Genomic DNA, 17556 nt, shown 5'->3' with positions numbered 1-17556 from the left:
AAAAAAAAAAAAAAAAAAAAAAAAAAAAAAAAAAAAAAGAAAGACTCTTCAAGATCCTAATGAGATCAGAAAACAATACCAGGAGAAAAAGACAAACCCACAAGACAAACAAACAAACAAACAAACACGCCACCCCCCAGTGGATTACAAGACTTGGGAGGCGGTGATAGACTTTTACCCAATCATGTCACCGAGGGCATGACATAGAAATTGTCTGAACACGCTGATGAAAGATGGCCTGAAAGTCCCAGTTCTGGTAAAAATCGGATGAAAGAAGAAGGAAGGGTGGACATTCAGCACCAGGAGCTACTAATCAAGAGGCTAGAGGAGAGGCTGAAGACATGGCTTGGGAATTAAGAGTACTTCCTGCTGTTTCTGAGCTCCCCAGTTCTGTGCAAGCACCTGCAACTCTAGCTCCAGGAGATTCCAGTCTATCCCATGTGCACATACCCACACGTGCAGACACGCGCATGCACACACGCACGTGCGCGCGCGCGCGCGCGCGCACACACACACACACCTAATTAAAGATAATAAAAGCCAAATTTAAAAGGTCAGAGGAGTTGTGACTAAATATGTGGACCTGAGCATAGCATTCACCTTCCAGGGTAAAGATGGCTGCAGCACAGACAAGAGCAGTTATCCCAGGCCACCATCACGGTGGAGAATGCACACGCCTCCTCTCGCTTCCCAGCCCACTTCTTAAGCCTTGTTCACTCAAACTCTCAGACTGATCGGGGATCTCATGCACACTAAGCAAGTGCTCTACCACAAAGCCACACCCTCAAGTCCCCTTACACTTTTTTTTTTTTTATTTTGGGACTAGGTCTCACTGAGCTGCCTGGGCTAGCCTTGAACTCCCTCTGTAGCCCAGGCAGGCTTTGATCTTGCAATCTTCCTGTCTTATTAGCCTGTGACTTTGAGCCCAGCTTCTCCCCACTCTCGGAAATGGTTCCAGGACCCCTCATGAATACTAAACTCCAAAGAAACTTAAATATTTAAAGTGGGTCCAACATTCACACAGAGCCCACTTACAAACTCTTACATTCATCTCCAGATGATGTATACATAATGTGGAACGCAATGTGAATGGCGTGTAGACAGTTATAAGGCAGAAGGAATAATGACCGGAAAGAAGTCTGCGCATGCTCATTACAAGTGTAATTCTCCCCCAACCCAAACGTTTCAGGTTTGTAGCCAGTCCAGTACCTACCACAAACCCCATGGGTACGGAGAGCCCCGTGTGATTGGCAGCACAAGCGGACAGAATAGCAACAGAGTTGCAGAAGACCTGTGCATAAGGGGCCACTTAAGGTGGCCTTGTTGACATTTATAGAATTCCCCACCACGAATGCATTGTTCCCCCAGAGCACTACATTCTGGGTTGTATAAACAACCTTAAGCACATTTCAAGAACGGGAGCTGTAGAAAGTACCTTTTCAGATCATAAAATATTTAATTGTAAATCAACAACAGCAGGAAGGTCTTTAGAAAATTCCCAGCTGTTTGGAAATTAGGCAGCTCCCTTCAAAATGAACTAAGGAGGCGGTGAGATGGCTCAGCGGGCAGAGAGGCACTTGCTGTCAAGCCGGAGTTCCATCCCTGGGACCCACATGGTGGAAGGAGAGAGCTGACTCCCCAGAATTGTCCTCTGACCTCCAGATGCAAACTGTGGGGGTGGCTCTGAAGTTGACAGCATTGTCCCAGATCTTGGTCATGTGATTGCACAGCTGTGCTCACTTATCAACACTAAGAGAAATATGCTATCAAAGAGAATTTTCCTGAATATATAATAAGCAATAATATGAAAAGCAGTCTGGCTGGATGCTTGTGGCAGGGCCGTCTCTGGGAACTGGGGCTGAAGAGAATTCCACTGGGCATGCATATCAATGCAGGCTGTTCCCATATCTTGGAATATCCTCTCTCTGACATGCGGACTTCACTTTCCTTTGGATGTGTACCAGCAGTGGGTCTGGTCTCCCTTCTTGAGGAACCTCCTTATCAGTTTCCACAATGGCTGTACTAACTCACACTCCCTCTTTCTCCACACTCTGGCCAGCATTGGTGTCTGTGGTAGTTACTTTCAGCTGTCAGCTTGACACAACCCAGAGGCATCTGGGAAGAGGGGAGCTCAAGCTGAAGAACTGCCGCCATCAGATTGGCCTGTGGCCACACTTGTGAGGCACTTCCTTGGTTGCTAATTGATGTGGGCAGGTCCTTCCCACTGTGGGTGGCACCATCCCCTACTGAGGTGGGCCTGGGTGGTATATGAAGGGTAGCTGAGCAAGCCATGGAGAGAAAGCAGTGTTTGTCCATGGTCTCTGTTTCAGTCCCTACCCTTGGCTTCCCTCCATGATGGACTCTATCATGAAAGCCAAATGAATGCGTTCCTCCCCCCAAACCCGGTGTTGCTCTTGGTCAGCATTTTATCAGAGCAACAGGAATTTAACCAGAATGCTGTCTTTTATCCTTTTTTTTAAGAGTCGAATAGCTCATTTGGTAACAAGGAGTGAAAATAAGTCCCTGTGTGCATGAGTGCGTGTGTGTGTGTGTGTGTGTGTGTGTGTGTGTGTGTGTGTGTGTGTGCTTGTGAGTGTGTATGAGAATGTGAGTGTGTGTGAGCACATGTGCATGCACACTTTTGTGTGTGTGTGTGTGTGTGTGTACACGTGTGTATAGAGGACAGAGGTCAGCCTTGGGTACCATTCCTCAGGTACCAGCCATCTTTTATTTTCTGAAAGAGTCTTTTACTAGCCTGGAGTTCACCAATTAGGCAGTGAGCTGCCAGCCAGTCTCAGGCATCCTCCTGCCTCTGACCCCCAGAACTAGGACAACAAGCACATTTCTCCACAGGTAGCTTTTTATGTGCGTTCCAGGGAATCAAACTCAGATCCCCCTGCTTAGGAAAGGCAAATATTTAACTGACAGAGCTCTCTCTCTCCTGTGCCAAGAAGAAACTCATAAATCTTCTCTCTTCCCGTGCCTGACTGAACCATGGAGGTCAGAAAAGGCCAGCAACACAAGAATTCCCTCCCAGGCTTGATCTTTTGCAGAGTTGAGAAGAGGCCAGAGCTACCCGACTTGCAATTATCCTGTAGACAAGAGTCCCGACCGCTGGGCACCCAGTGTCTCAATAGCTGCTATAATCTCCTTCGCAAGTTCTTGGAATCTGTGGGAAGTTTCACTAATGTGTTCAATGCCTGCGCCCCAGCCAGCTGTTGGGAGGAGCCCCTGCATTCCAGGGCTGTGAACACAACCCCCTTCAACGCTGGTTCCTCCTTCTGGCTTTCCCAGGATTCCCTTGAACGCTCCTGACATCTCTCCATGGCAGTTTGCTCTAAATACCAACAAATTCTTCTTTGGATTTGTAATTTCTAGAGTCAGCTCTGCTTGTCGCTCGGCCCTTTCCCCTTGAAGGTCATACAAAACGACTCTCCATCCCCCCAAGCTCTCTTAGCACGGATCTCTCCATGTTGCCTTAGGGTGTCAATGAGGTGTTCCCCCTAGCTACTGGTGACTGTGTTCTTGGCTGAAGTGAGTGAGGTGTGTTTACACTGAACTCATGCGGGCACACATTCCCTTCGGGTGACTTTCACCTGGTGAATGGCTTCACTCAGAACAGACTTGGGTCTGGCCTCTCTGCAGCCACTCCATTGTCACTCCAACCTGGCTCACCTGATCTTCCGTGAGCTCTTTCTGGCCGGCCTCTTTCCCCGCCACCTTCTCCTCAGCTCCCAGGAATCACTGTAAACTCATTCTTGCTCAGTTTGAGCTCATCACCCACTCTGATCTCAGCTTCTTGCAATGCGTTCATCAACCCCGAGATCGCCCACCCAGAAATCTCATCTTGGTTATAACAGCCGTTCATTCCTACCTCCGTGGGGATCCGGCTCACTGTGATCTCATTTGCATTTATTTCCCTGAGGACTGGAATATTGGTTTGGTTTGCTTTGTTTTCTGTATCTGCCGACTATTTTTATTTCTTTTTCTCTTTCTTCTCTCTCTCTCTCTCTCTCTCTTTCTTTCTTTCTTTTTTGGCAAATGTCAATTTAGGAACCATCACCCCGTGACTTAATCTGGGATATTTGGGCCTCTGGCTATTGGGTTGTTTGCGTTTCTGGAAACTGCTTCTAGACATTCACTCCAATGCTTAAACATCAAATAGAGAGCTGTTTTTATTACATGTATTTGTTTGGGCACAGTGTATGAGTGCACGCTCGTGTGTACAGTGGTGGTGAGAAGAGTTTCTTCTTTCCTTCCACCGTGTGAGGATCAAAGATGGGTTACGAGACTTGGCGGCAGACACCCTTACCCGCTAAGCCATCTCGTTGGCCCCAACAGTAAGATTTTGATAGGCAAGCTTCTAAATGTTGTTTCTCAAAGTCCCAACTCCTAGCCCTCCCTCAAGCCCTTCACGATAGAAAGCAGAGGGAGAGTATTCCTGTGTGGCCTCAGGATACCCTGGATGAACCGAGTCTAAGGATATTAAAAGATTTTTAAATCCACACAACCTCCAGTCATACCCAATCGGGTCTTGCCTCATGCATGGTCATGCAAACACGTTGGCTTCATAAGCAGATGACTAACACCCTGCCTTGTGTGATGTGAGCCTGGCCTGGGGTGGACACGGAAAGTCATTGGACATCTTGCTGTCTTCCCGTCTTCCCCCACTCCTGCTTTTGTACAACTGGTAGCCCCCACACCGACAGTACCTGAAGTTAAGGAAGGCGCAATACAGGAAGAGACGGTTGCTCTCATTGGTGGCATCGCTGTACTGCTTTTGAGTCTGAAATGAAAGGAAATGGAATTACATCCCGATCACAGCAGGAAAAGCCAAGCACAGGTCCTGGAGTGGGAACAGAGGTCTCGCCCCAACCCCGTCCCAGTCCTGCCCCTGCCCTGCCCTCACCCCCCAGCTTGCACTGCCCAGGGGCTGAGACCAGGGCTCAACCGGTAAAAGCACTTGGCGGACCTGGCGACCTGAGTTCAATTCCTAAACTCAAATCAAAAATCCAGATGGGGTGGTGCACATCTGTAATCCCAGGGCCCCTATGGCAAGATGCGTGCGGAGGACACTTGGAGGATGGTGTGAGCCAGCTAGCCTGGGTGTGCTGTATAGATCCAAAATAAGAGAGGACCTGCTGCAACAAGGTAGACGGCAAAAACTAACCCCTGACCTTCACACGCATGCCATGGCACACACGCGCCTGCATCAATGCCCACAAATTTTAAGGAGGATTTGTTGTTGTTGTTTGTTTGTTTGTTTTCGAGACAGAGTTTCTCTGTGTAGTCCTGGATGTCCTGGAACTCACTCTGTAGACCAGGCTGGCCTCGAACTCAGAAATCCGCCTGCCTCTGCCTCCCAAGTGCTGGGATTAAAGGTGTGCGCCACCACATCCGGCTTTAAAGAGTTTTTAACTAATGAATTTCTAAAAGATTTTTAAATATTAAAGTGTGTGTGTCTGTGACATATACATGCATGGGAGTGCAATGCCTGTGGCAGTCAGAAGGGGGCGCTAGATCCCCCTGGAGCTAACTCTAGGAGGCTGTGAGCTACCTGAAATGGGTGCTAAAACCTAACTTGGGCCTGCTGCAGGAACAGCACACTAAACAGTGGAGCCATCCCTCCAGCTCCATTTAAAAAAAAAAAAGTCGTCAAAGACCCCGCTCGCATGCTGAACATCCAGGGTACCTGGGACAAAGCTGGAGAAGCCAAGTGACCAGCATGAGCTAATTCTAAGCCACACCTCTCCAGGGCTTCCCAAGAGCAGCACCTGCAGACTCCCAGGTCTCTTATCAGCTCATAAACAGCCTGCATGGATGAGTGAGGCAATCTCATGCTGCTTTTGAGTTTCCAAATAGAAAGAAGGAAGAACTCTGTGGAGAGGCATGGGAACCTGGACTTTGAACCACTTGCCTCAGAATGGAACAGAAAGGGTTTCAGATCATCCCTCTGCCCAGGTACCACACAGCTACAAGGCACTGGGGAAGGTCTAACACCGGAACACAGAGAACTCTATGCCTGGAGCCACACACACTTGGCATTAAACAGCAGCTGTTTACCCAGTGATGGAGATGTAGGGGGAGGCGAAGCATGCTCGGGAGCTGGGAGGGGAGGAGGAAGGGGAGATGACACTGAGCTGGACGTTGGGAGGGACAACCCTGGCGACAGCTAGGCCAGGTGCATCTCTACTGGAACAGGAGCCCTGTGTTGGATGTCTCCTCTGGCGCCAAATTGCACAGAAATGTCTAAGAGATCCGTCTCTGTCCTACCCACGTCCCTTAGAAGTATTTAAAGCAAGCAGGTGACCAAAGAAAGTCAGCCCCAGCCCGCCATGCCACAAGAGACATGGGTTCCAGGGAGGTCAGAATATCGTCTTCTCCTGGGTGGCTTACTTCTGCCCCTTCCACCCCTTGAGACCAGAGTTAAATCATCCTTCAAAGAAGAAATGCAGCTGGCCAGTGTGCAAAAAAAAAAAAAAAAAAAAAAAAAAAGGGGCTGAGTGTGTGTGGTCTGTAAGGGATGGGTAGACTGGATGTCTTGGGTCTGGAGCCAAGATCACAGGCTCAACCAGGAATTCCCTGCCCAGCTCATCCTCCGGCTCTGTCCCAGGCTCAGCTCTTTGGCTGGGACAATAGAATTTGAGGGGGAAAAAAAAGGGCCTTGAAGTTTCCAGAGAGATTTTAACATTTGGGAATGCGGCTGTGCCAATGAAAAGGTGAGTCACCTTGCACAGCCCACGTCCCACTGTCCCACTTGCCGTGGACCGTGAGAGGCCAACAGTGCTTCCAGCTCCCACTTTCCTGGGCTGGAGAGAAAATCCATTTCCAAAGGCCAGCAGGGTGCTAGGTATCCGGAAGGGCCTGGCAGGGTCTCTAGGAAGGAAGTAGCAGAGAAACCCCAGTACTATCCCACGCAAGCCTGATTATTCCCCAGACACCTGCTGTGGTGTCCAGAGCTTCCGGGACTGCAGAATAGCTGCTCTGATTCCTCGGGCTCCCTCCACCTCTGGAATGTGCTTCCAGATGGGATTAACCAGCCAATTACTCGGCACCTGCTGTTTATAGCCAAGTGTAGGCTTCTGAACATGAAAGGGGACGGGGATACATCTAGGAAGGTCCCTTGACACTCCCTTGTTCAGATATGTGTTTGCTTTGTGTCTTAAAGTGTGCCTTTACTGATAAAGGAATTGAGAGACACTTCCTCATCACTGTCCCCAAGCAAAAGGCAGGTGGCATCATGGTCCTTAATTCTGACCCTCAGCAAGGCAACATCACCAACCAAAACAAGCCACATCCCCCCAGCATAGAGCCAGACACAGGCAGAGCCTGGCCAAGGCCCCAAGCCACCTTTGTTGCTTCTTTACCTCCTACCAGCCTCTTCCCAGTAACCTAGGCCTAACTCGGGATGGTGAAGGGTCCCACAAGACAGAGGCCTGATGTTCTCTGGTTTCAGAGAATCTTCAGATAGCCCCGGAAAACCCTAGCGTGGAAAACCAGTAGACCCTCTGGGGCAGCATCAGGAAGGAACAGTTGGGTCAATTCCCATCACAGCCACTGGGGTGGGCCATCCTGAGGGCAGAAAGGATAGGCCAAGCCAGGTGGCACCCTGCCTGCACCATGATTTTCCAAACTCACCATCTTTGTGTTTGCAGCCTGGCTTTTGGATCTCTTGTCCTGCCAGTTCCAACCAGAGGAGTAGGAAGAGTCCCCCTCCCCCAAGGAGCCAAGGACCCCATAGACCGTGCACTCTGGGACATCACTTCTGCCCAGCCTCGGTGCACATATGACCCCATATACTTTGAGCTGGCATTCATTTCTCCTTGGCAACACGTTACAGGTGGGCCTCAGTCCTACAGAAGGGCCACCTTCACCTCATGACACACATCTGTTCAGATGCAGCTTCCCATGGCTCTCCCACATCATCACTGCCATGGGGCCACCGCCACAGGCAAGGCACAAGGCTTGGAGAGACACACCACCACCCACCTGTGGTCCAGAGATCCTAAAAGAACTGTCTATATAATGAAGAATTCAGGTTTCAATTTTTTCCTGGGCAGTGTGGGCCTTTGGGCTCTAGAGACAGACTCATTCCTTCAGCATGAGCAAAATTCTAAATCATGTCCATCCAGGGCTTCCCAAGAGCAGCACCTGCAGCCTTCCAGGTCTCTTATCAGCTCATAAACAGCCTGCATGGATGAGTGAGGCAATCTCATGCTGCTTTTGAGTTTCCAAAGAAGAATCAGGGGGAGGAAGAGGAAGAAGAAGAGGAGGATGAAGAAGAGGAGGAGGAGGAGGAGCAGCAGCAGCTCTGGAGAGACATGGGAACCTGGACTTTAAACCACTGCCTCAGAATGGAACAGAAAGGGTTTCAGATCATCTCTCTGCCCAGGTACCACACAGCACTTGGGAAAAGTCTAACACCGGAACCCGGAACCCAGAGTACTCTATGCCTGGAGCCACACACACTTGGTATTAAGCAGCTGCTGTTTACCCAGTGATGGAGATGTGGGGGAAGGCAGAGCTCAGGAACGCTGGAGGGAGGGGACTTGGGGAGGGGGGGAGGTTGAGATGACACTGAGCTGGAAGTTTGGAGGGACAACCCTGGTGACAGCTGGGCTAGGTGAGGATGTGTCTCTAATGGACCAGGAGCCCTGTTCTTGAACTCCCCTCTGGACCCAAACTGACCTTCCACTGACCTGAACAGGCCAGACCTGCAGTCTGGGACACGGGGGGGGGGGGGGGGGGGGGGGAGGGGGGGAGGGTCCTGCCACTGGTAGAGACATCTGAAGAAGCCTCTGGTGACAGGAAGCATTCTTTACCCCATCTCTCTTAGACCTGCCTCCTTCCATATGCACCCCTCCCCATTTTACAATGGCCCCACCTCCTTTCATACTGACCACGCCCCTTCTCATTGATCTACAGTAGCAGGACCTGAAGAAGACCAGTCTATGCGGATGCTTCCTGTGGCCATGCACACTCAACCGCAGCTGAGTATAGCTACAACACAGCTACCCTGGTTCAGCAGCTCAGGCCACTACCCACTGGCCTCCACAGCCACTCTTGCTCTTGCCACCCATCCTCTTCCTTTCTCATTATAGCACAAATCCAGGCCTATCCATTATAGCACAAATCCAGGCCTATAATACACCTTAGACCCTCATGGGAAAGACAGAACATCGATGCCCGAGGGAGAAAGGACACCCTCCCTTTACAGCAGCACCCTCTGTTTTAGCTGAGCCTACCCTGTCCACCTGTTCCATCGACCTACCTGTTCATCCACCCATCCACCAACCTTCCCTACCTGCCCGTCTGCCCACCCATTCTCCTGCTCATCAACCGTCCCTCCCAGTCCCCATCTACCCACCTCCTACCACCCCCGTGTGACCATCCACCCGCCTGTCCATCTAACCCCTTCCACTCATTTGCTTGTCTATCCATCCATCTACCCATCTCACCTGTTCACGCTCCCACTACCTCATTCCCCCATCCCTCACCCCCCTCACCTGCTCATCCACCTACCTATCCTCCACACAGCACACACACACACACACACACACCCTCCAAGCTTGCCCACCCTGGTGCAGCTGCCTGGGAGGCCTGACCCTTCTGACCCTCCTTCAGAACTCATCCTCTTGGAAGCCCCAAGCTCCCCAGGGGTGCCATCCACTGTTGTATTTCCCTCCCTTTTTTTTCCTACACACTCTTGTGTCCCCTAGATCCCACTCTCCTTTCCCAAGGTTTCAAAGCCCCAGAGCAGGCCCCACCCTCACAGCCACCCTGTTCTATAGTGGGTTGGCCTGATGCTGCTTGGATTCAAATGATAATTTGGGGCCCCAAAAAACTGGTTGCCCTAGAGGCAAGAGAGGCCCCATGTAGATGCAGGCTAAGTGGCCCTGTCCCCAGTTAATTGTGATTGATAAACAAAGATGCAGACAGCCAATAGCTGGGCAGAAGAGACTAAGGTGAAATTTGGGTTTCCTAGCTTCGGGTCAGAGGAAAGAGAAAGAGAGTAGGAAGGAGAAGCCGACATGGGTTAAGGGTCAAGAGAGCGTGGCCCCAAGGGCTGCCCAATTGGACTTCAGAGCCGCCCAGATGGAACATAGTAAATAGTAAGTAATAACTCGGGATTATCTATAGGAAAGTAGATCCTAACAGCATGGAGGGGAGGCAGCTGCCCAGCTGTTGTGCTGTCTAAACAGCACAGTACAATAAACCCTAAGGTTTATTGTAAATATAAAGGCTGTGAGTGTCTTTCATTTGAGAACTTAATAACCAAAGGCGGTTTGGAAACCCTAGACTTGGATTTTACATATTTTCTATAATACCATTCCACACAGCATTCATTATCAGATCCATAAGTTGTATACACAGTGCCTCCTGAGAACTGGACAGTCACCCTGCTCTCCGTGGTCTCCCAAAGAAACCCAGCCCATGCACTGTGATCTGCCCCTAACACATCTACAGAGCTGTGGAAAGATAGGAAGGTGAGTTGGGTATAGCTTGGGGGTGCAGTAGGGGGGTGGAATGAGGAGGTGGTGCCAGGGGGTCACCTGTCTTCTCGGGTGATTCAAACAGACCCTAGTGACATCTGGTCAGTATTCATCTTCCAGTTCTCGATGATGAAAACAGTTTTGCTCAGGGTAACAGTGTGGCCCTAAGTCTTTACTTAGCCCTTACCACCTCATCCTATATTGCTGGGGTAGAGGGACAGCCTCCCACAATTCACCTCGCTCACTCATGAACTCATACTATGTCCACTCTTGGCCTTGCTGGTACTTATGCACACTCTGGCCTGCTCCTTCATCCTCACAGACACCAGCCCCATCTCCTAAGGGACAGAGTCAGGTGTAGATCAGACCCATCGTATGGGTCTGTGCGCAGCTCCTGCCCCATCAAGGCCTGGTACCCTGACAGTCCCACAGCCCATTCGTACCAAGGCTGCCTGATGGCTGGCTGGGCTCTTTTCCCTCTCATGGGCTTTTGTTCAAGAGCTATGCATATTGGTGGTTATTGTTCTCAAGATGCCTAGTTAGAATTTCCCAAGATGCACACAATCCTCCCTCTGACATCACTCAGGTGCAATACAAGGTGAGATGAAGTGGAACTTGGACCACACACACCTCCACCTTGTCCTCCCCATTCTTCCTGTTCCTGGATTCTGCCGTGTTGAGCATCATGAAGATGCTCTTTATTAGACCCGAGCCTGTCATTCAAGCTGTGTTGGAGTCTCTCTCCCTTCCTCCTCCCCATCCCTGACTCTGTGCATGTGCATATGTGTGCATGCATGCATGTCAATCTCACAGGGTCATTTCTCAAGGGCTATCCATCTACCTGTGCTCTTTCCCTGCCCTGGGGCTCATCAATTCAGTTTCTGCTGGCTGGCTAATAGGCTTCAGGGATTTGAGTCCCTCCTGTCCATGGAAATGATAATGCTGGCTTATAGGGCTGTGGAATCCCAACCTTACTACAGTTGATTCTGTGAGTGTTGGTGCATCATGGTGACTGAACACCCTGGAATATGCCACATGAAAATGCTGCTTCACACACACACACACACACACACACACACACACAAGCAGTACTTAAGTACACTGGTGTACTTAGAAAAGAAATCAAATATTCAGTGAGTTGAAGTGGTGCCTGTTTTTGTGTAGTGTGTGTGTGTGTGTGTGTGTGTGTGTGTGTGTGTGTTGCTCACACACTCGTGCTCACTCCTGCATGCTTGGGTGTTTGGATGAGTGCACCCGTGTGGATACATATAGAGACCAGGGACTAACCTTGGGTGTCATTCCTCAGCTTGTTTCTCTGAGATAAGGACTCTCATTAGCCTGGTGCACACTGAGGAGGCTGGGCTGTCTGGGCAGAGTGCTTCAGGGACCTGCCTGTTTCTGATGAAGTGGCAAGTCGCTGCCACCGTGCCTGGCTTTCTAAAGTGGGTGCTGGGAATTGAACTCCTTCCCCTCCTTGCTCTGCAAGCGCCTTCCCCACTGAGCTACCTCCCAGCTTTGTCCTTGCTTCTTATTCCCCCATCTGCTACTCTGTTTTATAAGCTTGTAAACATTCCAGTTCAATCCCAGTTTCCTGGGGCCCCAAGTATGTATACACACACACACACACAACTTGCCTCTGAGATCTTCTCCCTGGTGAAGGCTTAGCAGTTAAAAAGGTACATGAACACTTCCTTACAGATGCAGAGAAAGGCAGAATGTCACTCACTAATTAACAAGGGACTAGCAGATAGGACCAGCCCTTCCAGGGACATATCTCACATAGGTGAGGCTTCAAAAATTTGCCTAATAGCCACAAAATGTTCAGAACTAGCCAATATCCACAGGGAGGGAATCAGGGAGTCTACACCAGACAACATTTACACTTCAGTGAGAAGAATGAGGTCTTGAAGCCTCGTCAGTATTCAAGCTGTAGCTCTGTGCAGGAGTGCAGGGACTGGGGAAACAGAGCCAGGAGGAGCCAGGCAACCCTAGGTAAGTCCCAGATGAACATGCCCTGCATCCTTCTGCTTCTAAGTCTTCACAGTTATTTCCTCCACAAATTAATTATACATACACACACACACATACACACTCTTGCACAATTATGCATGCACACACTCATACATACTCATACACACCCACACACTCATATACACGCACATACATACTCATACACACATATACACACTTGTACACACCCATACACACATACATTTTCACACTCACACACACATACACACTTATACACACATAACACGCTTTCACACACACTCATACACACATATATACTCACACACTTATACACACATATTCACATACATTCACACACTCATATACACACATACATTCTCACACACTTATACACACTCATATACACACATGTATACATATACTCTATATATACATACATACTCACACACTCATATACAGACATAAACACTCATACACATACATATACATACACACACTCATAAACACACATATACACACTTACACAACACTCACACACATACTCATAGTCATACATACTCATGTACTCACACACACACACACACACACACATACACATCCATAAATCAAATGAAATCTTGATAGGTCAGAAATGGGATAGCAACCAGTGAAGAGGCTATTTATGATAGTGTTAGCAGTTACCAGCCTATCTGGGCAGTTTGAGAATCTCACTCTCAGAAGCCCAAACATCAGGATGGTGGAATAGCCCTGATGATCAGGAGCAAGTGGAGAAGGAAGGCTGCTGGGGACAGTGCTCACCGACACCCCATTTATAGCAGAGACAACAGCAGGTGGCATAGACAGAGGGACAACATGAGCAGACTCCAGCTGAGTCCCTGGTGTGGAGAATCAGAAGAGTGGCCATGCCCAAGAGTAGGGCATGGCTCTGAGACCCCACAGCAGGTTCTACCTGTCCTCAGCACAGTGATGACTGAATACCCAGTTAGCAGTCAAGGAAGCCACAGTGGGCTGGGAAAGAGCTACCCAGCCTGAGGAACACCAACTGGAAAACCACAGACTTATAGTGGGGTTGCTGGAATCCTTCAGAGACTCTGGTCTCACCTGACAGGCAAATGACTGAACTGGCAGCAGGCAGCTTAACAAAGCAATGCCCTGCTGGAGCACAGCAGTCCAATCCCAGAATGCTCTAGGAAATTGATTGCATCAGCAGTGCAGAGGCTGTGGGCCACTTTAGAATAAATGGGGGAGATTGCAGGTAGAGATGGTTGAAAATGGGACTATGGGATTCTGGGCAAGAGGCACATTCCTAGTCTCCTGAGCAGTGATTGTCTGCAGCCCAGTACAACAGACTTTAAATATGTGTGGTTTCTAGTTCCTGTGCCTCAGTAATTCTGTCTGTCTGGGTTTATGTTTACATGCTTTGGGGAGGTGCAGATGAAGTAGCCCTGGGACCCTCAGGTCAGGATAGAGGAGAGCTGTCCTGGTGAGGGTCAGAAGGGATTAATGGTGAATGGAGATCCGTGTGCAAAAGCACCGAGCTCGTAGGAAACTGAAAAGGCACATACCAGCACAAACTGATGCTCTACAGAACACCGTGACACTTTGCAGCAAAACCAAACCTAGGTGCATGGACCCAGACCTGGATCCCTGAATAGCGGTGAATGCAGAGACTCATGGCTGTCCACAGAATAAGTGAAGTGGAGGGACCTGTGCTTCACAAGATAGTTAGTTACATCACGTCCTCAGATGTGGGGCTCAGGAAAGGTTGAAGAAGAGAGGCAGAATGCATTGAAGAGCCAAAGATAAGGTGCAGCTGTGAACCACCAGCGCCCTGGCCCCCCAGCTTTGACAGTCATTGTGGGATCGTGAATTCCCAACTACAGTCATCTGCACAGGACCAGCACAGAGCAGCCCTGGTCTACAATCAGTCAGGGACGGGAGGGAAGCTCAGGATCTCACCTCTTACTGCTAAACTATTGGCTATTTGGAAGACTCTAAAAATGGGTGGAGTCACCAAGTCCACAAGGCTCCAACAGATACCTACAGACCAGCCGGCACATTTTAAACTCACTGGGCCACAAAACAAATAGGTATAATGGCGAGAAAGATTTGTAGGTAACAATGCACTGTAGCCTGTGACAGTAGGGGGGTCTGGGAGTAGGTATAAGGGGGTCAGAGTGGTCAGTATGCATTATATATGTGTGCAAAACTGTCAAATGACAGATTTAATTAATAGAAAAAGAAATACATTAAAAACTGAACCCATTCCTACTTGTGATCTGTGCCTCACTTCCCCAAACCAAATGCCATGCATCAGCAATACCCGCTATGGACACAGATGCTTGCCACACACTGTGGGGTGGGTCTGGGCTCCACGTCCCTGGGCAAAGGTGAGTTCTATTTATTCACTTAACGATCCCTAAAATTCAGAGAAACAACCCTATTTACGGGGTTACCATGGGGTTACAGCTGATTGCTTCTGGGACGTTACTGTCACTCCCAGGGGCACATACACAAAAAAAATCCCACTTCAGGTCTTTCCCGAAGCACCATGGTGCTCCATGAAAAGGCTTTTACTTGAGAGGCAGATTTCCCTGCTCAGCAGAGCACTTAAGCCGAATTAAACAGCCCGAACAAAGAAACACATCCAAGAAAAACACTTACCACTGGCAATGGCCCAGACAGTGGAATGCCCAAATGGGCTCAGGCAAGTGAAGGGGCAAGACCCTCGGGGTTCCATGGGTTTTATCAGCATCAGCCATCTACCTTGCTCTCTGGCAGAGCAGGCGCAATCCAATAGGGAAAAGACATAGGGGCTATCACCCAGATCTAATAGAACATAGCCATGATCATTGGGTGGGCAGCACCAACCTCCAGTCTCCTGCATGATACGGCAGGGTGCCAACCCTTTGATGTAGCCTGTGTCCTGGGCTGACCTCGAGGGCAGGTGTCTCAGAGCCCTACCCTGCTGCATGATGCAATTCTGCCCCACCCCCGCCACTTAGACATCAGAGAGCTTCCTGTCCAGACACACAAGTGGAAGTGAGGGGAAAGATGTCAATATGGCCAAGAAGTGAAGAACAAGCAGCCTGGAAACTTCCAAGGACACAAGCTACAGCTGCCACGGCGGATGTCTTGATGGAGCCTAGGCAGATGACAATGGTGGTTTCCATTGAGGAGATGGGGACACGTGCTCTCTAAGAGCCACCAGTGGGCAGCAAGCCCATTGTTCTGGCTAGGACATGCCAAATCCCCAGCTTCCTGCACACGATTCTGGGACTTCGTGTATCCAACCCATTTCCTGGCACTCTGTAAATGGAATACTTTTGCTCAGTTCCACAGGGACAAAGGCAGCTGAGATAGAGTGGAGGTCATTTCCTTGACCACCCAGGTTGACTGCTTGGGAATCCTGAGCTGTCACCCTACTATTCAGGCTGAGGGGCTGGATCTGCACCTGGTAACAGCCTCCACCTCACCCTCAGACTCCAGTCACAGACCTTGCTGTCGATGCCTCTGGGACACCCCACTGATGCTACCATAGGATGGCCGGTTGCACCAGGTGGCTCAATTCTTTATCCTTCTTCCATCTGAGCAAGGAAATCCCTATGAGGTTGGTCCTTGGATCAGCATCCTGACTCCATCCCTGCAGCCTCCTTACACCCTTCGGTCACAGCTAGGCAAACAGCGCCCAGTCATCATGCTGGTGACAGATAGCCAGAGACTCTCAAAGCTTTAACTGCCCCCACCAGAGGACCACTTCTGGTTAAATGGTCACTTGGTGTAGACTCGGTACAGACTGAACATTATACTATGAGCACATTGTTCTGGGAATGGTGGGCTGACTGTGCTAAAACCAGGGGCAAATGACTGTGCAGGCATTCGGGGAGACACATTTATCAACAGGAGGCAAATGTGGGCACTGCACACCTCCTGAAGGAAGAGAGATGAGGTGTGTGTGTGTGCGGGGAACAAGACCAAGAGAGGAGCTCAGAGCAGACATAAGGTCACATCTGGTGTCAGGACCGCCATGACAGCCATGACCTTCCCCTCTGGGAAGCCAAGCACACAGCCTGAGTCCTGCTGCTGGAACTTGCTGTGGCCATCCCATATCACCAAAGGCCCCACCCAATGAGGGAAACTGAGGCCAGAGACCAAGGGATTGGACCACTGACAATAGATCTAATGAGGTGCTTCCCCTTGGAAAGCTCCTGGGTCCCCTCATTGTCCCTCGCTTGTCCCTTATGGCTGGTCTGCCATCTTCTTCCCTTCCTTCTCCCTTCTTCTCTGTCTTTCACCCTGAGCATGAGGAAAAGCCAGACCTGTGGTAACGCTACCACATGGGCCCGCTGGAGTGGAACCCAGAGAGAGGGCTGGCCCTGCCCTCAAACAGGGGGCAGATTCTCAGCAGACAAGTCTTTTAGCAGAACTATAAAAAGCAGCGACTCAACCTATGATCATGTGGGGCAAAGTGCAGATCTGAGTGTTGGCTGAGATGGAGCTTAGCGGGCCCCCACCCTGTCCATCAGAGGAACCTCAAGGCACAGCCAGGCTTGCATAACTCCGGCCCATCTAACTCTCTCCAGAAGCCATATGTTCAGAGCAGAGAGGTAGACAGCCCTTCTCCACATCTGTACAGGACTCACAGAAAGAACAGCCAGCATGCCCACCAGCTACAGAATGGGCTGGGCAGAAATGAACTCTGGGGGAGGGGAAGGAGGAGGAGGCAGAACTGCCAGCCACCACCCTTTCAGAGATACCGCTCCTTACTGAGCCCACATCCTTCCTCAGGAACCCACACTAAGTAAGCAAGCTTTATAGGTAACAGGTCAACGTCTATCCTCTCATGACCCAAACTAAGAGCGCCTTTGCTGACATGTGATCCCTGCCCTGGCTGGATATATCGGTCTACACGACCTATTATGTGGGAGGCCCGGGAACCTTATTTGGCAAAGCTCCAGGAAGGCCCGTGGGAGCCTAGTTGCCTGTCCTGTCATGCTCTGCTTCCTCAAAAAAAGAAGGACGAGGAGGAGGAGGAAGAAGAGGAAAAGGAGGAGGAGGAGGAGAAGGAGAAGGAGAGGAGGAGGAGGAGGAG

At 50.0% G+C, this 17556-nt stretch overlaps 1 protein-coding gene across 2 annotated transcripts in view; it reads right to left on the bottom strand.

Moving 5' to 3' along the window:
* Window positions 1–17556, bottom strand: part of Adgrd1 (adhesion G protein-coupled receptor D1) — a 117427-nt gene that overhangs the window by 36893 nt on the left and 62978 nt on the right. For both annotated transcript variants that reach the window (XM_021162937.2, XM_021162936.2), the window contains one exon: window positions 4713–4786. In XM_021162937.2, coding sequence (XP_021018596.1) covers window positions 4713–4786 — 74 coding nt within the window. The remainder of the gene's footprint in view (window positions 1–4712; window positions 4787–17556) is intronic.

This window comes from Mus caroli, chromosome 5 (assembly GCF_900094665.2).
Source record: "Mus caroli chromosome 5, CAROLI_EIJ_v1.1, whole genome shotgun sequence".
Taxonomy (NCBI): Eukaryota; Metazoa; Chordata; class Mammalia; order Rodentia; family Muridae; genus Mus; species Mus caroli.
This window is presented reverse-complemented; position numbering and strand designations above follow the sequence as displayed.